Here is a 22,957-nt window from a genome sequence, read left to right on the forward strand (position 1 = left end):
AGAGGACCTGATCCGGGACGCCTTCATCGCGGGTGTTGAGTCTACTTACATTCGGCAGTGCCTGCTTGAACAGGGTGGCCTGGATCTCCAGCAAGCGGCCACGATGGCTGAATCCCTAGAAGCGGCCTCCCGCAATCTCGGCCTACCCTGCACCCCGTTCCATCGACGGTTCCACCGCGGCGGCTGTTCCAGCGGGGCCCAGATGCTACTTCTGCGGCCTAGCCAAGCACCCTCGGCGTCGCTGCCCGGCGAAGGGTGCGATCTGCTCCGGATGCGGTAAGCAAGGCCATTTCGTCAAAGTCTGCCAGGCAAAGTCTCGGTGCCACGTGTGTGCCACCATCTTTGATGCAGTCAGTGGCTGCCCGGGAATCGCCATCTTGGGTGCTGTCATCAAGGCACACCAAGCGGGAAACTTCATCCGCGACGTCATCAGACGCGGACGAATATGAATACTCACCGGGTTCGACGGTTGCATCGATTTGTCTGGACCAATCTCAGCCTCACCAACTCTCCAAATCAATGATGGAGATTAAGGTAAACGACCATGTAGAAAATTGCCTGTTCGACTGCGGGAGCACAGAGTTTTATACACCCTTGCACAGTGCGTCGATATGCCCTTCCCGTGCGGCCCTGGAGACAGACAATCTCCATGGCTTCGGATTCTCAGTGGATGTCCTTGGGTGCTGCGTGGTGACTCTAACGGTACAGAGCACAGTCTCGTGTAGCCGCGACTCTGTGCAGCTGTACTGCTGGGGTTAGATTTCCTCACCCATCATAGGAGCGTCACCCTGCAGTATGATGGCCCTTATCCCCCGCTCTCTGCCTGCAATGCGCCGTTACTCGCACACCACCTGCAGTCTCTCGACCCTCAAGATTGCCCCCCCCCCCCCCCCATTCGATAATCTCACCCCAGATTGCAGGCCTATAGCCACCAAAAGTAGGCGCTATAGTGTGGAAGACCGGGCCTTCATTCGGTCCGAAGTACAACGTTTGCTCAAGGAAGGGATCATTCAGGCCAGCACCAGCCCCTGGAGGGCGCAGGTGGTCGTAGTTAAATCGGGGGAGAAACACCGCATGGTGATCAACTATAGCCAGACCATAAACAAGTATACGCAACTAGATGCGTACCCTCTTCCCCGCATCTCTGACATGGTCAATCGCATCGCGCACTATAGGGTTTTCTCCACGATTGATTTAAAATCAGCCTACCACCAGCTCCCTATCCGCTCGGAGGATCGCCAATATACTACCTTTGAGGCGGACGGTCGCCTCTACCAGTTCCTCCGAGTCCCTTTTGGTGTTACCAATGGGGTCTCAGTTTTTCCAGCGGGCCATGGATCAAATGGTGGACCAGCACGAGCTACGGGCCACTTTCCCGTATCTGGATAGTGTCACCATCTGTGGCCATGACCTGCAGGACCATGATGCCAACTTACAAAAATTCCTCTGTACTGCCACTCTCCTGAATTTGACATATAATGAGGCGAAGTGTGTCTTTCGGACACGCCGCCTCGCTATCCTTGGGTACGTGGTGGAAAATGGTGTCCTTGGTCCCGATCCAGCCCATATGCGTCCCCCTATGCAGCTTCCCCTCCCTACTACTCTCAAAGCACTGAGGAGATGCCTGTGCTGCTTCTCCTACTATGCCCAGTGGGTTCACCATTACGCGGATAAAGCCCGTCCGCTTCTCAAATCGACCTCTTTTCCCCTGGCGGAGGAGGCCTGCCTGGCCTTCGACTACATCAAAGCGGACATCGCGAAGGCCGCGATGCATGCTGTGGATGAATCCATCCCATTCCAAGTGGAAAGTGATGCGTCTGACTTTGCCCTAGCCGCCACCCTTAACCAAAGGGGCCGTCCGGTGGCCTTTTTTTCCTGGACCCTACAAGGCCCTGAGATTTGACACTCCTCGGTTGAGAAGGAGGCCCAGGCCATTGTGGAAGCCGTCCGGCACTGGCGCCATTACCTTGCGGGTCAACGGTTCACTTTACTTATGGACCAGCGGTCCGTTGCCTTTCTGTTCAACACCAGGCAGAGGGGCAAGATCAAAAATGATAAGATCTTGCGGTGCAGGATTGAGCTCTCCTCCCATAGATATGATATCATGTACCGGCCTGGGAAGCTCAATAAGCCCCCAGACACCCTGTCCCGTGGAACATGTGCCAGCGCCCAACTGGTTCAGCTACAGTCTCTCCATAATGATCTCTGTCACCCGGGTGTCACCAGAGTTTTCCACTTTGTCAAAGCCCGTAACCTGCCCTACTCCCTCGAGGAAGTCCAGTCGGTTACCAGGCAATGCAGGGTCTGCGCAGAGTGCAAGCCGCAGTTCTATCGGCCAGGCACCTTTTAAAGGCCACTCGCGCGTTTGAGCGCCTCAGCATTGATTTTAAAGGCCCCCTCCCTTTAACTGCAATATTTATTTTCTGAATGTCATCGATGAATATTCGCGTTTCCCTTTTGCCTTCCCCTGCCCGGACATGACCTCGGCCACGGTGATTCGGACCCTGAACACGCTCTTCACCCTGTTCGGTTTTCCATCCTATGTTCATAGCGACCGTGGGTCCTCATTCATGAGCGACGAACTGAGGCAGTACCTGCTCGCCAAAGGCATTGCCTCCAGCCGCACCACTAGCTATAACCCCAGGGGTAATGGTCAAGTAGAGCTGGAGAACGCAACGGTCTGGAAGGCTGTTCTATTAGCGCTACAGTCTAGGCGCCTTCCAGTCAGCCGTTGGCAAGACGTCCTCCCGGATGCACTACATTCAATTAGGTCACTCTTGTGTACCACGACCAATACGACCCTTCACGAGCGGATGTTCACTTTCCCCAGAATGTCCTCCTCGGGTACCTCGCTCCCAGCTTGGCTGATGTACCCTGGGCCCGTTCTGCTTCGGAAGCATGTCCGGACCCATAAGGCAGACCCCTTGGTCAAGAGGGTCCAATTGCTACATGCTAATCCTCAATACGCTTGTGGCGTACCCTGATGGACGGGAGGATACAGTCTCTGTCTGTGACTTGGCACCCGCAGGTGCCCCTGAGGCCACCACGTCCCTCCGCCCCACTGTCCCAGTCCCTTGTGTTGTGCACCCAGAGACCGCTACGCCCCCCCCCACCCCCAGCCCCAGTTCCCTCTGTTCCCAGGGCCACAGCTCACTCCCCTCACCCCTATGTACAGCTCGCTTGAGTCGCCGGTGCCGTCGCCACGCAGTCCCCGACTACTGGACGGGATGACGGATCGGTCCGCTTCACACCACCTGGCACCTCCTCTCGACGCTCAGTGCCTGGAGCCTGGGCCGACATCGCTCCCTGCTCGGACCAACTCTGCAACCTGCCCTACGATGATCGCGACGGCGAATCGAGCCACCGGTTCGTCTGAACTTGTGGCATTGTTTCCGCTTCACCCCGTTTTTATTTTAAAGGAGGGGTGAATGTGGTGGACTACAGTTGCGCCTTTGTCCTGTCTGGACCACCGTTGTTGTGTTTGTCATGCCTGGACACATCCCCTGCCGGCTCCTCCCCTTGTCACCTAGTATAAAGGTGGCTGTTTCCTCCCCCTTGTTCAGTTCGGGTCGGTTATCTGTTAGGATATGCTCCTAGTTCTGTAATAAATAAAAGTCTACAGTTGTATTGGCACACAAGTAGTCTTTTGCTAATAGTGCTTCATCATCGATGAAGATGAACATCTCGCCAAGTCCATCCCCACACCCCCACTACTTGCCTTCAAACAACTGCACAACCTGCTAGACCATAGTCCGCAGCAAACTACCCAGCCTTCAGGAGAACAGCGACCACGACACCACACAACCCTGCCACAGCAACCTCTGCAAGACGTGCCGGATCATCGACACGGATGTCATCTCATGTGAGAACACCATCCACCAGGTACACGGTACATACTCTTGCAACTCGGCCAATGTTGTCTCCCTGATACGCTGCAGGAAAGGATGTCCCGAGGCATGGTACATTAGGGAGACCATGCAGATGCTACGACAACGGATGAATGAACACCGCTCGACAATCACCAGGCAAGAGTGTTCTCTTCCTGTTGGGGAACATTTCAGCGGTCACGGGCATTTGGCCTCTGATCTTCGGGTAAGCATTCTCTAAGGTAGCCTTCATGACACACGACAGTGCAGAGTCGCTGAGCAGAGACTGATAGCCAAGTTCCGCACACATGAGGACGGCCTCAACCTGGATCTTGGGTTCATGTCACACTATATCTGTAACCCCCATGACTTGCCTGGGCTTGCAAAATCTCACTAACTGTCCTTGCTGGAGACAATACACATCTCTTTAACCTGTGCTTAACCCTCTCTCCACTCGCATTGTCTGTACCTTGATTACCTGTAAAGACTCGCATTCCAACCATTATTTTGTAAATTGAGTTTGTCTTTATATGCCCTGTTTGAACTAAAATCCCACTCGCCTGATGAAGGAACAGCGCTCCGAAAGCTCGTGCTACCAAATAAACCTGTAGGACTTTAACCTGGTGTTGTGAGACTTCTTACTAAAGAAGCAGTCAGGAGGAACCCTGGAGACCAGAATCTCTCGCTTCCTCCTTTACTGGAGCACTCCACATGCAAAAGAGTCCTGCTAGCAGAGTTAATGAACTGGCATCTCGGAACGTGACGGAGCCTCATTTCCAAATTTGCCAGGCAGAGTGGCCAAGGCAAGTCAGGATTTGAGTCATTCAACACCAGTCAATTATGGTGGATGTGAGGAATTTTGGGAATGGATTGAGTTGGATCCCTGGAATCATTGTCTGTAAGCTGGAGCCTTGTCTTAAGTGGATGTAGAAGGAAGGATTGTTCAGAAACAACAGACCATCTGAGAAAAGAGAGACCCCCGGCAGCCTGATTTGCCATCAGGAAATATTGCCAACTGTTTTAGCACTGACGTACCTGGCAACCTATCTCCATGGAAACTGAACTGAGCTGCCTGTGCCTGATGAGGCAGCTGTCACTTTGATTTTCTAATTCTGTTGAAGCACCTCAGACAGGAGTTATACTGCTCCACAAGGATTCGGAAATTCCGTGAAAGACTACTTGTACTAAACGTTTTGCTTTCTGGGACTGTATACAAATGCCAATACTCAGTTTACAAAGGGATTTTTAAGGATCAATCTGAGGAGTAAGGGTCACATGACCCAGGGAACCAATAGGGGAGCAGGGTGGCTGATCACCCTGGTAAGCATGGGCTTCAATACTCCATCTTGGGAGCCGATTGCAGTCTTAAGGCCTCTGTGTAGTTTTAACCAGTAAACAAACAAACCAGTTTGTTCCTAAACTATGGAACAAGCATCTTTACACCCTCCAAGACACTCGCCATCCTGACTTGGAAATATGTTGCTGTCCTTTCACTGTTGCCTGGTTGAAATCTTGGAATTCCCTCCCTAACAGCACCATGGATGTACCTACACCTTGTAATGCAATGGTTCAGGCAGCTCATCACCGCGGGCGACTAGGGATGGGCAATAAATGCTGGCCTAGCCAATGACTTCCACATCCTGTAAAGTGGAACCATTTTAGTAAATTGTGCTCTAAAGGTGGTACAAATGAAATGTAGGCTATTAGGGGCGGCACGGTAGCGCAGTGATTAGCACTGCTGCCTCTCAGCGCCAGGGACCTGGGTTCGATTCCTGACTTGGGTCACTGTGTGTGGAGTCTGCACATTATATGATAGAATCCCTACAGTACAGAAAGACGCCATTCGGCCCATCGCGTCTGCACCGACCACAATCCTACCCAGGCTCTACCCCCATATCCCTACATATTTTACCCACTAATCCCTCTAACCTATGCATCTCGGGACACTAAGGGGAAAATTTAGCATGGCCAATCGACCTAAGCTGCACCTCTTTGGACTGTGGGAGAAAACCGGAGCACCCGGAGGAAACCCACGCAGACACGAGGAGAATGTGCAAACTCCACACAGACAGTAACCCAAGCTGGGAATTGAACCCAGGTCCCTGGAGCTGTGAAGCAGCAGTGCTAACCACTGTGCCACCGTGCCGCCCATGTCACATTCTCCCCATGTCTGTGTGGGTTTGCTCCGGTTTTCTCCCACAGTCTGAAAGACGTGCTGGTTAGGTGCATTGGCCGTGCTAAATTCTCCCTCAGTGTACCCGAACAGGCACCGGAGTGTGGCGACTCGGGCAATTTCCACAGCAACTTCATTGCAGTATTAACGTAAGCCTTACTTGTGACTAATAAATAAACTTTAAACTTTTAGTTTTTTGTGCCTTTGGTTTTACTGGACAGTCCACGCCAGTGGTAACATTTTGTGTTGTGTGTCTCCAAGAGACCGTGTCCTCTTTAGCTGATGGTGATAAAATTCTGCAAATTCCAGTTTGGAATGCGATGTACTTCAGTTAATCTACAAAGGTTTATTTCCGTGTTTATCACACAATCGGATTACAACATTACCAGGAGTGCATTGCAAAGGAATTTGTGCTTCAGTGGAATCTCAAAACAATCTAGAGAAATAAAATGGTTTGAGTGGCAATTCCCTTGACCCTCTGTGGCAATCATTGTGAGAAACTTAAAAATTGGTTGGAAAAATAATAAATTTGGGAATGCTTTGTTCTGTTTGGCATAAGAAGCTGTCCTTGGAATATTAAGTTCCCTTCCTTTTGGCGATTTGAAGTCACTTCCAAACTATTTTATGCTTGTCATCTTGTTTTGAGAACACTTTTAAATTTTATTTAATTGCAAAAAGCGACACTGTCGTAATGAACACTCAATTAGGACTAGTTTGGGATTGACTGCGGGTTCAAATCTCTATCCAAAATCTAGACTTGACACTCGGTCAATACTGAGAGAGTGCTACACTTTCAACAGTGTAGTCCTTTTAAATTGAGATCTCATTAGGTGGATCTAAAAGATCCACGGTACCACTTTTTTTGAACAAAAGCAGGGACTTTTCACCCGCAATTTCTTCAGGCCAATGTTAATGGTACAACCAATAAATATCTCAAAATAGATGACTACCTTGCTGCGTGTGGGAACTTGAGTGGAATGTTGGCTGACAGAGGAGAAACTGCTGCATTGCAGCAAAGCTGTTTTAGATGAGGTTGTTTTGTGGTCTGCATTTCTAGACAATGCTGGAGGCAAGGCTGTTGATAAACTTGCCTTTTATATAAAGGCCCTACATAGAACTGTCTCTCAATGCTCTCTGTAAGGCAATCATACATCACTGACAAATGACCCTTTTTATACTACCCCACTTCATTGTAGGGATTGTCCTGAGGTTGTGAAAGGCACTATATAAATGCAGGTTGGTGGAAATAATCCAAGTTTGTGGATGATGCAATTTTTTTTGTATTTTAGAACTTCCAGGGCATGTGGATACATATTTAATTTGGACAACTGTTACACAATGGACATTTTATGGGGTACCTTTCACCACCTCGGAATTTCTCGAATGCATTAGTGTCCAAAGTGTACTTGTTTGCATATTATGTAATTTAAACGTGGCTGCCAAAGCAAGCCTTCAACTATGAGTGTCCTTGTGTATTTTGTGCTTTAATATCTCCAATTGAGGCTTGAACCCACACCCTTCTGACTTGGGTATGTGTGAAACCCACAAAGACACAGCAGGTGCCAGGAATATGGACGGAATAGAACCGATAGCTGTGAGAACTATCTGGCCGTTCACGCCAGTGGGATATTCTGGTCCAGCTGATGGCGCACCCTTGCTGCGGGTTTCCTGGGGCATGGGGTGCATTCAATGGGAAATCCTGTTAGAACATAGAACAAATGCAGCACAAACAGGCCCTTCGGCCCACAAGTTGCGCCGGTCATGTCCCTACCTACCTAGGCTTATATATAGCTTACCTATAACCCTCAATCCTATTAAGTCCCATGTACTCATCCAGAAGTCTCTTAAAAGACCCTATCAAGTTTGCCTCCACCGCCACTGACGGCAGCCGATTCCACTCACCCACCACCCTCTGGGTGAAAAACTTACCCCTGACATCTCCTCTGTACCTACTCCCCAGCACCTTTTAAACCTGTGTCCTCTCATAGCAGCCATTTCAGCCCTGGGAAAAAGCCTCCGAATCCACCTGATCTATACCTCTCAACATCTTGTACACCTCTATCAGGTCACCTCTCATCCTTCATCTCTCCAAGGAGAAAAGACCGAGCTCCCTCAACCTATCCTCATAAGGCATGCCAACCAATCAAGGCAACATCCTTGTAAATCTTCTCTGCACCCTTTCAATAATTTCCACATCCCTCCTGTAATGAGGCGACCAGAACTGAGCACAGTACTCCAAGTGGAGTCTGACGAGGGTCTTATATAGCTGCATCATTATCTCCTGACTCCTAAACTCAATCCCTCGATTGATAAAGGCCTGCACACCATACGCCTTCTTAACCACCTCCTCCACCTGCGGGGCCGATTTAAGAGTCCTATGCACCCGGACCCCAAGGTCCTTCTGATCCTCTACACTGCTAAGAGTCTTACCCTTGATATTATACTCCTTCATCCCATTTGACCTGCCAAAATGGACCACTACACATTTATCTGGGTTGAAGTCCATCTGCCACTTCTCCGCCCAGTCTTGCATCCTATCTATGTCACGCTGCAGCTTCTGACATCCCTCCAACCTATCCACAACACCACCAACCTTCGTGTCGTCGGCAAACTTACCAACCTATCCCTCCACTTCCTCATCCAGGTCATTTATGAAAATGACAAACAGCAAGGGTCCCAGAACAGATCACTGGGGCACACCACTGGTGACCGACCTCCATTTAGAAAAAGACCCATCTATACCCACTCTCTGCCTCCTTTGGGCAAGCCAGTTCTGGATCCACAAGGCAACAGCCCCTTGGATCCCATGCCTTCTCTCTTTCTCGAAGTCTTGCATGGGGGACCTTATCGAACGCCTTGTTGAAGTCCATGTAAACCACATCCACCGCTTTTCCTTCATCAATGTGTTTAGTCACATTTTCAAAGAACTCCTCCAGGCTCGTAAGGCATGATTTGCCTTTGACAAAGCCGTGTTGATTGCTTTTGAGCATACTAAACTTCTCAATGTTCATAAACCCTGTCCCTCGGGATCTTCTCCATCAACTTGCCAACCACTGAGGTTAGACTGGTCGGTAATTTCTTGATCATGGTGGGACCAGAAGATCCCAATGGTAAGCTGTCTTGCGGCGGGTGAAAAATCCCGCCCCATGACTAGTTTCACAACTATGCCATGAAGGGAATATGACTCTTACCAATCTGTGGCTCCATTCACAGGACTGTTCCATACAAGTTACCATTTTGGAGCATGTAAATGACTTTGGTTGGACCTTGTTTAGAACATTGTGCTTGGTTCTGGCTTCCTTACTTGATGGGTGACAGCAGGACCTTGGGTTCAAGATGTTTTCTTGCCCTGCCCCAGTTTAAAATCCCGCTTTTAATTTTGTAGACCACCTTAAACAACAAGATTAATTTACATTGACTACCTCCACTTTGAAAACCAGGTTGAGATTCTTTTTTAATCTGTCTATGGCCTCACCCCTTCCTCCTCTTTCAACTTTCTTCAGCCCTACAAACCTGAAGGTCTCTGCAATCTTCCAGTTCTGCCTCTTGAGATTACCCATTATTGATTGCTTGACTATTAGTGGCCTAGGCCTAAACCCCGCCCCCCTCTGCTCTTTTTTCCTCTTTAAGATGCTCCTCAATACCTACCTACCTCAATGTGAAGATGTTCACCCATCCTAATATTTCCCCGTGTCACATAATAAAACATCCCATTGTGGTTCTATGGAGATGTTGGTTCCTGACTGGGCCAGAAACGGCTACCTACAGCCAAACAGCAGATGCTCCTGGGGAGGGAGTTACTGATTTTTCTGATGCATCAAGTCTCCCATTTGTCTGGAGCGTGCAAGAGGAACTAGCTGGTTTGATTTTCACTTTTTTTGTGTCAAGGCAATTCTCTGGAGCTGTGTACTTGGTGAAAGTTTCCTGAAATGTTAATTTGAGACGCCCTCTGCACTGGAGGTGTAGGCATAAGTGCGCTGAAACTTGGACTTGTTCTCTCCTGAGTTAAGGAAGTTGTGTGGTGGTTACCCACTTAGCTGCACCTGATTATATGTATGCCCACTGACATGCACCTCCTGTTTTTCTTTTAAAGGGAGGGTCCTGTCCCTACAGTGCAGAAGGAGGCGATTCGGCCCATCGAGTCTGCACCGACCACAATCCCACCCAGACCCTATCCCCATAACCACATGCACTTACCCTAGCTAGTGCCCCTGACCACTAAGGAGCAATTTGGTATGGCCAATCCACCTAACCCGCACATCTTTAGACTGTGGGAGGAAACCAGACCATTCGGAGGAAACCCACACAGACACGGGGAGAATGTGTAAATTCTGTCTGTATCGGGACTAACGCAGTGAATTTTGCTAAACGTGGATTATTACACTTTTAGTGCATCCTTCATTCTAACCTGGTTGGAGTCCAGAGCAAGATGTTATAGTTGATTTTTGTCTTGATTGATACGGTCTGTAAACAGCATTTTTGTTTTCTCTCAAAATTTGGTTTCCAGAGTTTATTTTTCCAGTCAGTGTGATGCTGGAATGAAACTTGAGCAAAGACGTGGTGTTTCTATAACCCTAACAGTACAAATTAAAAGTCTTTAAAACAAGTTGTTGCTGGCACCCTTGCCCGACACTGTTTCCAGTACTTGCTGTACAGTCAGGAGAGAGATGCAGCATTGTGGTGAGAATGAAAGCCTTTTTTTTTTTTCCCCCCCAAAAAAACTGGATTTCTTCAGTGTTTTGGTTTCTTTGAAAACCTGGCAACACTCCTGCGGAAGAATTTTTATTACCAACCTCTACCGTGCTTCTGATGGGAATGAAACTAGAAAAGCAGTAACGAAGGGGAAAGGCGAGGGAACACTGTGGACAAAACCTCCTTCAGTCTCCACTTCCCACAGAAGTTAATACAAAAGAATTTTTTGTGTTGCAGAAGTGCGCGTGCCAGAGATGGGAATATGTTCCTGTCTACAGCATGAAAAATAGAAAGTAGCAATCTCAAGTGTTTCCATTTTTTTAAAAATGGAGCAAAAGAACTATAGTATCATAGAATCCCTACAGTGTAGAAGGAGGCCATTTGGCCCATCAAGCCTGTACTGACAACAATCCCACCCAGCCCCTATATTTACTGTCCCTAATCCTCCTGACACTAAGGGGCAATTTATCATGGCCAATCAACCTAACCTGCACATATTTGGACTATGGGAGGAAACCAGAGCACCCGGAGGAAACCCACCCAGACATGGGGAGACTATGTGCGTGCGCACAGACACAGTCACCCAAAGTTGGAATTGAACCTGGGTCCCTGGCACTGGTGAGGCAGCAGTGCTAATCACTGAGCCACCACACCGCCCTTGTGCATAAAACACTGGAATATTAACTAAGTTGGCAGAAAGGATGGTTACCTAAACCTGTGAATAATAGACTCGGGGGACATGTTTAAGAACTTTTAATTGGGACATGGAGCAAAACGAGGGACCATCACAATAAAAATAATTAGCAACAGAGTTAATTAGGACAGGATTGAAATGCTCCTTTAAAACCTTTCTCCAAAGAGTAATGTTGAAGTCCTCATTTCAGAGCAGCCACTACTTGTGGTCAGGCCAGTGTCTCAATTTTTAAATACATTGTGTTCAATAACTTCACTTCTGAAAACTTTTGTTTGAATTGAGATGCAGAGAATAAGGATTTTGTAGGTGATATGGACAGACACCAGGTGATTGCTCCTTCGGCATAGATATAAAAGGCTGAATGGTCTCCTTCCGTCTGGAATTATTAATCTTGTACAGAATTCGATCTCCTCAAATGCTCCAATTGCCATGAACACGAACTCTTCCTTCAGTTGTGCTAGCTGGATTAATCAGATGACCACTTCCATTGAGAACCTATTTGATTGGATTAGTGATTTTAATCTTGAACTGTGGCCTATAATGAACCCGCCTGGTTTTAAAGTGGTCTCCAATACGTGCTTCTTGTAAATGGCTGGGGAAGGGAGCGGGGGAATGGTTAAGGATAACAATGGTCCTTTTCGATGCTTAAACCTGTGCTGGATTATAGAGACGTCTTTACAAATCTCTTGACTTTTAAAAAATTTTTACTCCATTTTTAAAGTTACAAAGCGGGTGCATGGAGTGGACCGGGTGAGCTCTTTAATCCATCTCCTTGCTTGCTCCAAAAACCAAATTCAAATTGAATCCAATTTGTGGTCCCCCACAAGAGAAGCTGACAAGATCCAAAGCTGACCATAGAAACATAGAAACCCTACAGTGCAGAAGGAGGCCATTCGGCCCATCGAGTCTGCACCGACCACAATCCCACCCAGGCCCTACCCCCACATATTTTTACCCGCTAATCCCTCTAACCTACGCATCCCAGGACTCTAAGGGACAATTTTTAACCTGGCCAATCAACCTAACCCGCACATCTTTGGACTGTGGGAGGAAACCGGAGCACCCGGAGGAAACCCACGCAGACACGAGGAGAATGTGCAAACTCCACACAGACAGTGACCCGAGCCGGGAATCGAACCCGGGACCCTGGAGCTGTGAAGCAGCAGTGCTAACCACTGTGCTACCGTCAGATGAGGCATTGCACCCCATCCCAGGATTGATCTTGGCCAATAGGCCAAGAAGCAAATAATTTGACTGATTATCTTTTGGCCCCATAATGTCAGCGGTTTCAGGTGGAACTAAAAATCATTCCTATCTGGGAGAGGGGAGGTGGGCGGTGCTAGCTGTCTTGACAAGGTGATGGGGGGAGGGGGAAGAGAGGGTGGAGAATTGTTCCTACAGACAAGGAGAGTCGATGACCAGAGGGTACAGATTTAAGGTAATTGGCAAAAATACCAGGGATGAGTGGGGGAGGAGGATGAGCTTGTTTTCACAGCGAATAGCTATGATCTGGAAGTAATTTTTCAAAAGGAACGGGATGTATGCTGTAATTAATGCAGGGTAGTGGGGTTAATTGGGTTGAGCTGGCATAAGCATGATGGGCCGAATGACTTCCTTTAATTCTCTAGTTGCTTGTGTTAACATACGGGTTCATTTCCAGAGGATCTTTAGGGTTGGGAGGGGGGGAAAAAGACTCAAATAGATGTAAATTTTATTATCTTCTCAGATGGAACAATAAAAGGGAGAGGACGAGGAGAACAAATCTTCAGTTAATCTAGACTAAACAGGTTTATGCATCAATACAGAAAATGCTGGAAAATCTCAGCAGGTCTGACGGCATCTGTGGAGACCTAAGGTTCCACCCAGACTCGCAACGTTGGCTCTATTCTCTCTCTCTCTCCTCAGATGCTGTCACACCTGCTGAGATTTTCCAGCAGTTTCTATTTTTGTTGTGATTTGCTTTTATCTTGAGGTATGTGCACGATGGTGACACACTCTATTCCTGTAGCCTTAGTAGTTATCAGCTGGTTGGATGCAATCCTGGTTTCACCACATGACCTTTCACCTCCCAGTTGCCCCACCCACTCGAATAGCATGTTTCTCATTTCCAGTATTCCTTGAACACAAGTTTATTTATTGGTCACAAGTCGGCTTACATTAACACTGCAATGAAGTTAGTGTGAAAATCCCCTAGTCGCCACACTCTGGCGCCTGTTCGGGTTACACTGAGGGAGAATTTAGCACGGCCAACGCACCCTAAGCCAGCACGTCTTTCGGACTGTGGGAGGAAACGGGAGCACCTGGGCAGACACTGGGAGAACACGCAGACAGTGACCCAAGCCGGGAATCGAACCCGGGTCCCTGGCGCTGTGAGGCAGCGGTGCTAACCAGTGTGCCGCAATGTATATCTTACATCATTTATCGAAAGATAATATTTGAGTTTGTGGCGAGAACCCTATTTTACTGATTGGATGTTGCTGCTGGCCAGTGTCCAGGCCAGTTGACCTTTTAATTCCTGCAGACACCTGGGCAATCCTGGAGAGTTGGCAACCCTTTTTTTTTCAGTTAAATAGAATTATTAATGCCACCTGAAGGGTGGCACAGTGGTCAGCACTGCTGCCTCACAGCGCCAGGGACCCGGGTTCAATTCCTGGCTTGGGTCACTGTCTGTGTGGAGTTTGCACATTCTCCCCATATCTGTGTGGGTTTCCTCCGGGTGCTCCGGTTCTCCCCTCCCCCCCCCCCCCCCCCCCCCCCCACAATCCAAAGATGTGTGGGTTAGGTGGATTGGCCATGCTCAATTCTCCTTTGGCGTCAGGGGGACTAGCTAGGGTAAATGCTTGTGGTTATGGGGATGGGGGCTGGGTGGGATTGTGGTCAGGACAGACTTGATGGGCTGAATGGCCTCCTTCTGCACTGTAGGTGTGGTGAACCATCATTGGTTACCACTGTGGGGTTATTCCAATGTTGCTGTTGGGTTAGGGTGTTGCCACTGTGGGGGTTGTTATAATGTTGTTGTTGGGTTAGGGTGTTTACACTGTGGGATTAATATACCTGTGGTGGATGCTGTTATGGCACATCCCGGTCGGGCCCCACCTCCTGGGGAGAGGTATAAGACCCTCTGCTCAGGCGGGACCCCTCCAGTCTGGATTGGTGTACTCGTGTTAGATAGTTCCATTGTTTGTCAATAAAAGCCTTCAATCGCTGAAGCCTTGTACCTCATGCTTGATTGTCGCGCATCAATTTTATTGACAAACATAAAACTCTCGACAGTAAAGAAAGTATGGAGCAAATGCTGAAACCAAAGCGTCTGACGCTGGACCCACATGCGGTCGGTGCCTCTAACACCTTCGACCACTGGCTGAAGTGTTTCGAGGACTACCTGGCGGCCTCTGCAGCAGTTACTACGGACGACGACAGACTCCAGGTCCTCCACGCGAGGGTAAGCGACACGGTCTACCTCGCGATTCGTGCGGCCACCACTTACCCGAGGGCCATCGAGCTCTTGAAGAAACGATACACGAGACCACCCAACGAGATTCACGCTCGTTACCTCCTCGCTACACGACGTCGGCAGTCGGGCGAAACCATGGAGGACTACGCCAATGAGCTCTTGCAGCTTGCCAGGGGCTGCGACTGCAAAGCTGTGTCGGCTGAGCAGTATATGTACGACCTCGCCCGAGATGCGTTTGTAGCAGGGGTAGGGTCCTCGCACATCCGGCTTAAGCTATTGGAGAAAGGGAACCTCAACTTGACCCAAGCGATGGAGATGGCTGAGATGCTGGAGGCAGCTTCGAAAAGCTTGGCTCTGTACCCCGAAGACCACGCGGAGACAACGTGTCAGGAGCAAGCACAAATCCCTCCTCGCCCCACGGGCTCGCGCTCCCATATCGACCCGATGACGGCGGCAGCTCCAGGCGTTACAGCGCTGAAGACTGGATCTTTATCAGATCTGAGGTTCAGCGGCTCCTCAAAGAAGGGATCATACAGCACAGTGCTAGTCCGTGGAGAGCGCAGGTCGTGGTGGTTAAAAGCGGGAACAAACCCCGGATGGTCATCGACTACAGTCAGACCACTAACCGTTATACGCAGCTGGATGCGTATCCTCTCCCGCGCATATCTGATATGGTCAATCAGATTGCGCAGTACCGGGTGTTCTCCACCATAGACCTTAAGTCCGCCTACCACCAACTCCCCATCCGCCCAGAGGACCGACAATACACGGCTTTTGAGGCGGATGGTCGTCTATATCAGTTTCTTAGGGTTCCATTTGGTGTCACCAATGGGGTCTCGGTCTTCCAGCGTGCTATGGACCGAATGGTGGACCAGAACGGGTTGCGGGCTACCTTCCCGTACCTGGATAACGTCACCATCTGCGGCCATGACCAGCAGGACCATGACACGAATCTCCAAAACTTTCTGCGCACTGCATCTCGCCTGAATCTGACCTATAACAGGGAGAAGTGTGTATTCCGTACGCGCAGGTTAGCTATCATTGGATACGTGGTGGAAAACGGGGTCATCGGCCCTGATCCAGACCGTATGCGCCCCCTTACTGAACTTCCCTTGCCCGCTAGTGCAAAAGCACTGAGGAGATGCCTCGGCTTCTTTTCTTATTATGCGCAGTGGGTCCCCAACTACGCGGACAAAGCCCGTCCGCTCATCAAGTCCACGACCTTCCCACTCACGCTGGAGGCCCAATTGGCCTTCAAGGCTTTGACAAGCGACATTGCGAAAGCCACGATGCACGCGGTGGATGAATCCATCCCTTTTCGGGTGGAAAGTGATGCATCGGATTTCGCCCTGGCCGCCACACTAAACCAGGCAGGCAGGCCCGTCACGTTTTTTTTCCCGCACCCTTCAAGGTCCCGAAATTCGGCATTCAGCGGTGGAGAAGGAGGCTCAGGCCATTGTGGAGGCCATCAGACACTGGCGCCATTACCTGGCGGGGAAGCGGTTCACCCTGATCACGGATCAACGATCCGTGGCGTTTATGTTCAGTAATACGCACAAGGGCAAGATCAAGAATGATAAGATCTTGCGGTGGAGAATTGAGCTCTCCACCTATAATTACGATATCATGTATCGTCCAGGGAAGCTCAATGAGCCCTCGGATGCCCTCTCGCGCGGAACATGCGCTATCATGCAGGAGGACCGCTTGAAGGCCCTCCACAATGACCTGTGCCATCCTGGAGTCACTCGACTCTACCACTTCATAAAAGCCCGCAACCTGCCCTACTCGGTGGAGGATGTCAGGTCAGTAACGAGAAGCTGTCGGATTTGCGCGGAATGCTAACCGCACTTTTATCGACCGGACCGGGCACAATTGGTCAAGGCCACTCGCCCCTTCGAGAGGCTGAGTGTGGATTTTAAGGGCCCCCTTCCCTCAACGGACCGGAATGTCTCTTTTCTCAATATCATAGATGAATACTCCCGGTTCCCGTTTGTTGTCCCCTGTGCGGACACGTCGACTGCCACAGTGATTAAGGCATTCAGTGATCTTTTTACCCTGTTCGGGTACCCCTGCTACATACATAGCGACAGGGGCTCGTCGTTCATGAGTAACGACTTGAGGCAATTCCTGCTCTCATACGGGATTGCCTCTAGTAGAACCACGAGCTACAACCCTAGGGGTAACGGACAGGTGGAGAGGGAGAATGCTACAGTCTGGAAGGCTGTCCTATTGGCGCTGAAGTCCAGGGGCCTTCCAGTCTCCCGTTGGCAGGAGGTCCTTCCAAATGCGCTTCATTCCATTCGCTCCCTCCTGTGTACGGCAACCAATGCTACTCCCCACGAGAGGATGTTCTCATTCCCTCGGAAGTCGTCCTCGGGGATCTCCTTACCAGCCTGGTTGACGTACCCAGGACCCGTCCTTCTGCGGCGACATGAGGGCCCGCAAGTCCGACCCCTTGGTCGAACCGGTCCAACTCCTCCACGCCAACCCTCAGTATGCCTATGTGGCATATCCTGACGGGCGAGAGGACACGGTCTCGATTCGAGACCTGGCGCCCGCAGGGGACGTAGCAACTCCTGTCGCTCCTATACCCCCTGTCACGAACCCCCTTTCACTTCTTTCTTCCCCAGACGTGGCGCGGTCAGCACCGGGACCAGTGCATAACAGTTATACTCCCATGTACAGCTTGCCTGAGACTCGGAGATCGGCGCCACCACAGAAGGTACCAGGATCCCCTGCACCACCGCTTCACCAGGGTCAACCGGCCCGGGAGTCCTCGAGGGGACAGCCGGACGCTGTTTTGGAGAGAACGCCACCGCAAGCACCTGCTCCGGTGTCGCAACCGGTGTTGAGGAGATCACAGCGACGGTGCGGTCCTCCAGACCGTCTGGACTTGTGAATTTTGTATATATGTGATCTGTTTTCACACCCCGCCGGCCTTTGTTTTTAAAGGAGGGGTGAATGTGGTGAACCATCGTTGGTTACCACTGTGGGGTTATTCCAATGTTACTGTTGGGTTAGGGTGTTGCCACTGTGGGATTAATATACCTGTGGTGGATGCTGTTATGGCACATCCCGGTCGGGCCCCGCCTCCTGGGGAGAGGTATAAGACCCTCTGCTCAGGCGGGACCCCTCCAGTCTGGATTGGTGTACTCATGTTTAGATAGTTCCATTGTTTGTCAATAAAAGCCTTCAATCGCTGAAGCCTTGTACCTCGTGCTTGATTGTCGCGCATCAGTAGGATTCCATGACCTGAGTTTTGGGTTCATTCTGTCTCGTTTTAAGTTGACCAGGATTCCCCTTGTGATTGAATCAAACTTTGAAGCAAATTCATTCCCAAATCCAGTGACCTTTTAAAACAAATATTTAAAAATAAATAAATTGGTTCTCATTGATAAAAGCTGGGGAAATGTTTAAGCGGGTGGGCAGATAATTTTTTTAAAAATGTGATTTGTTCCCAGGAAGCTAATAGGTCTATGGTTTGAATCTTCAGGTTTCTAGTTGGCCTTGGGTAAAGGGAGAAGGGGCATCTTTCAGCTAAGTTGTCTCTGGCTCTTGGGAGCTGAGCCAAGGGATTGGTTCTGTAGGGTGAAGAGGGGGAAGCCAAGGTATTACTGACTGACACACACACACTGACACCAGCGCAAGAAAATAGCAGAGGAAGCAGCAAACTTTTAATGTTTGTTTTTAAAAGAGCAAATATCCTGAGGTGAACTTGTTTTAAACTGCATGGAAAAAGTTTTTTGCATTAACACAAGTTTTACTTCAACCAAAAAGTTTTTTTGTCCCAACTTTTTAAGGGAGTTGCAGTCTCCAGGTGTTGAGGGGAAAACCCAGGTGTCTCCTTCCTGTGTGGGAGTTTTTTTACCTGTCTGTTGATCTTTAAAATGGCTGTCAGGTTCCAGGACCAGGCAAGTGTGTGCAAAAGAGTTTTTAAAAACATTCTTTTGAGCCTTTCTCTCTCTCTCTCGCGACTTCAGTTTCTCACTTCCCAACTGAGTTTGGAAATTTTGATAGTTCTTTTCCTTTTTTGTTTGCCTGGGCTGTATCCTAGCACACTCTGTTGCTAAACCAGAGAAAGGCGTGTTTAACTGGTTAGTGTTTCTGTCTAATTTGTCTCTCTCTCTGAAATGTGCAAATTAATGAAACAAGTTAAAGCTGTCTCTTTTACCAACTGTGCTTCAAGTGGTAAAGCTAATTTTATGTAAATGAAGCCACTTTTTAAACTGCTCTTGGTACCTGATTGCTTAATTCCTTGACTTTGCTGCACTGAGGTGGGTGGGTGAATGGGGGAGCATTACATGTAAATTATTTGCTGGTAAAGTTTATTTATTAGTCACAAGTAAAGCTTACATTAACACTGTAATGAAGTTACTGTGAAATTCCCCTAGTCGCCACAGGGTCAATGTTCCTAACCAGCACGTCTTTCAGACTGTGGGAGGAAACCGGAGCACCCGGAGGGAACCCACGCAGACACTGGGAGAACGTGCAAACTCCACACCGACAGTGACCCAACCCAGGTCCCTGGCGTTGAGGCAGCATTGCTAACCACTGTACCACCGTGCTGCCCCGTGGTCTTGTCTTCATCCTGAGTATTTTTCACCTAAGTTCACATTTATTATGAATGTGGCTGAGTGGGTAACGTGCCCTCACCTCAGTCGGGGGACTTTGTAGAATTGGACAGTACAGAAGGAGGTCATTTAGCCCATCGTTCTTGGTGCTGACTCTTTTGAAAGAGTTGTCCAGTTAGTCCCACTTTGCCCCCACCCTTCTCCTTGTAGCCTTTTGAGTGTCTAACCTTGGCTGATAGCCCAAGCACCTTACGGAGTGCTGCAGTGTTGCAGATGCTGTCTTTCGGATGAGACAATAAACTAACGGGAAGATGTAAATGATCCCATGGCTGTCATTTTGATAAGGAGCTGGGAGTGATATCCTCAGTGTCTTAGACAGTATTAATCCCTCCTAAAATAGATGATATGGTCATTTTTATTTCATTACTGAAAGCCTGTGTTCCCTCTGTGCTTAATGGGGAGCTAATCATCCAGGAAACTTGTGAGGACTCTTACCCGTTTGGCTGTAAAGAGCTCTGGGTGATTCTGAGGTTGTGAAAGGCTCTATACAAGTTTAAGTCTACCGTCATTATTTACTTGGGCTACTGTCTAACGCTATTGGGAATGGTTAGAGCACAAATAATGGTAACTGCTGGAAAGAGACAACATGATTGAATCATAAAAGGTCCTGAGGGTATTGGCAGGGTGGATGTGAAGAGGATGTTTCCCTTTGAGGGAGAATCTAGAATTGGAGGGAAGGGGATCACTGTTTTAAAAATGTGTTGCCCATTAAAAAGAGGTGAGGTGAAAACCAGATTCATGAGTCTTTGGAATGGCCTTTCTGAAAAGGTGGTGGAAGCAAAGTTTTTGAATACTTTATCGGGCAGAAGTAGATAGATTCTTGGTAAGTGGGGGAAGGCGGGATGCAGATTTGAGGTTACCATCAGGTCAGCCATGAGCTGCTTAAATGGCGGAGCAGGCTCGAGGGGCTGAATGGTCTACTCCTGCTCCTCATTCGTCTGTACTTTTCATCAGCTGGAAAATTCAAATGTGGAAAATTGCATTTTGAGTGCAACAAGGCATCATAACTAATAAGTGCTTTTTTAAAAAATAAAACATGGCAGGATGTCTTGCTGAAGATGAGGGGCAAGGAGATAGAATCCCTACAGTGCAGAAAGAGGCCATTTAGCCAATCACACCTGCACCACTGACAATCCCACCCAGGCCCTATCCCTGTAACTCCACATATTTACCCTGCTGACACCTAAGGGGACAATTTATCATAGAATCCCTACAATGCAGAAGGAGGCCATTTGGCCCATTGAATCTGCACCGACCACAATCCCACCCAGGCCCTATTCCAGTAACCCTACACATTTACCCTGCTAATTCCCCTGACACTTGGCTCAATTGGCCAATCAACCCAACTCTCACATCTTTGGACTGAGTGGAAACCGGAGCACCCGGAGGAAACCCATGCAGACATGGAGCGAATGTACAAACTCCACACAGGCCAAGGCAGGAATTGAACATAGGTCCCTGGCACTGAGGCGGCAGTGCTAACCACCGTGCCACCCATTAACAGAAATGTTTGAGAACTTTGTTTTTTTTTTAGGCTAGGGAGGGTTTATTGTACTGTATACACGAGATTCACAAAAAAAAATATATTTTTAATCTTAATATATTGTATGGTATCTCATGGTGTGCCCCTTCCAGCTGGGTTTTGGCTCTGGGAGTATGAGCTGGTAGTGACACTGGGCATTTAGAATGTTGGTCACTGTTCCAATAGTTCCATCTCCACAAATTGAATTTAAAGCTTTGAGAAAGAACAGCAGAAGGAGATCTGGTGAATTAGAGTTTAAGGCACATGAAGAGGGATGAAAGGCTGGTATTTTTAAACCTAAAAAAATTCATTCTTTTCCTTCCCGTCTCTCTCTCTCTCTCTGGCTCCACACAACAATTTTGCTGCCTGTACAAATATAGACACCATGGTATAAATTGTTCCTTTTCTAGTTGGGAGATTAAAAGGAACCTCGCACTGCTGAACAAGAGCCCTGACTTAGTGTGGTAGAGAAAAGCAGCAACTTCTTGAAACTTTCAGGAGAATGTGGGCTACCTGTTCCAAGAGGTTAATGGCAGAACAGCGCCAATCATTCGCAAATCTTTCCCCGATTTTATAATATCAGGGGAATCTCATCCTCATCACAAGTTGGACAATTCATGTATTAATGATGGTGAATGCCATTAAAATCACCCATTCTTTTGGCATTCAAATGAGTGAATGTTAGTTTTTAAAGTAATTATTTTGATGCTGACATTTTAGATACGTCACAGTACCACCATTTTGCAATTCCCTCCTGATAGACAACCCTTGGAGGGGGGACACCAATGAAGAAACTCTCAATGGTTTTGACTTATTCTCATGTATTAGCGTACAGTGAAAAGTATTGTTGTGTGCGATACAGACAAAGCATACTCTTCATAGAGAAGGAAAAGAGAGAGTGCAGAATGTAGTGTTACAGTCATTGCTAGGGTGTAGAGAAAGATCAACTTAATGCAAGGTAGGTCCATTCAAAAGCCTGACAGCAGCAGGGAAGAAGCTGTTCATGAGTCGGTTGGTATGTCTTCTCAGGCTTTTGTATCTTTTTCCCCGAAGGAAGAAGTTGGAAGAGAGAATGTCTGGGGTGCGTGGGTTCCTTAATTATGCTTTGCCGAGGCAGCGGGGAGTGTAGATAGTCGATGGATGGGAGGCTGGTTTGCGTGATGGTGTGTGTGTGTTGGTAGGATTTTGTAGGTTGACACTTGGCCAAACAGGCCGGGTTATGAACACACTTTCCTTGGCTGTCAAGTCCTGAGGTGGGATTTGGACTTGCAGCTTCTGGCTCAGAGGCTAACCCCACAAGGAGGCTAACCCCACTGCACCACAAGATCTGCTAAAGTCAGTAGTAGGTGGGTGAAATTTATGATTATCATCTGGAAGAAACTATTTGTACTTGATGTCTGTCATTCCTGACAACTTGGCAACAGAGTATTATGGTCGCAAAGTGCATGATCTGCTGTCTTTCACACCTACTGGAGAGTTTTACAAGGCGTGCTGAAATTATTGGTATAAAAGGATCCACCAGTCTGGCACCCATGATTGTCTGTGTGTTTGTCACTATGGATGTTTCACTGTGGTTTTCTTTTCCCGGAATGTCACCAGTTTAATCTGGTGACCTTCAGGCAACTGGAAGAGGTCAGGGAGAACATTGGTTGCAATTTGACATCCTGAATACAGAGTCTTATCAAAGGCTGCCTTTCTGTTCATGTTACAATTTGAATGGCAAGTTTCTGACTTGTATTTATCACGCAAACCAACATTGCTTCAAAATAGATTACTGAATTGTTCCTTCTGGGAGCCTGCTGTGCATGCATTGGAGACTGGGTTTGCAATGTTGCAACAGTGACTACACATCAGAAGTACCTCATTGGCTGCAAGGTGCTTTGGGGCATCCTGAAGTGGTGAAAGGTGCTATATAAATGCAAGGG

At 48.5% G+C, this 22,957-nt stretch overlaps 1 protein-coding gene across 4 annotated transcripts in view; it reads left to right on the plus strand.

Annotated features, from left to right (window-relative positions):
* tjp2a (tight junction protein 2a (zona occludens 2)) overlaps positions 1-22,957 on the plus strand; it is a 148,447-nt gene that overhangs the window by 39,544 nt on the left and 85,946 nt on the right. Inside the window, exon 1 of one of the 4 annotated variants that reach the window (XM_078213952.1) lies at positions 18,763-18,790. The exons of the other annotated variants lie outside the window; for them this stretch is intronic. Coding sequence (XP_078070078.1) covers positions 18,767-18,790 — 24 coding nt within the window. The 5' untranslated portion in view covers positions 18,763-18,766. Of the gene's footprint in view, positions 1-18,762; positions 18,791-22,957 lie in introns of those variants that run through there. 4 annotated transcript variants of the gene reach the window in all.

This window comes from Mustelus asterias, chromosome 6, assembly GCF_964213995.1.
Source record: "Mustelus asterias chromosome 6, sMusAst1.hap1.1, whole genome shotgun sequence".
Lineage (NCBI taxonomy): Eukaryota > Metazoa > Chordata > Chondrichthyes > Carcharhiniformes > Triakidae > Mustelus > Mustelus asterias.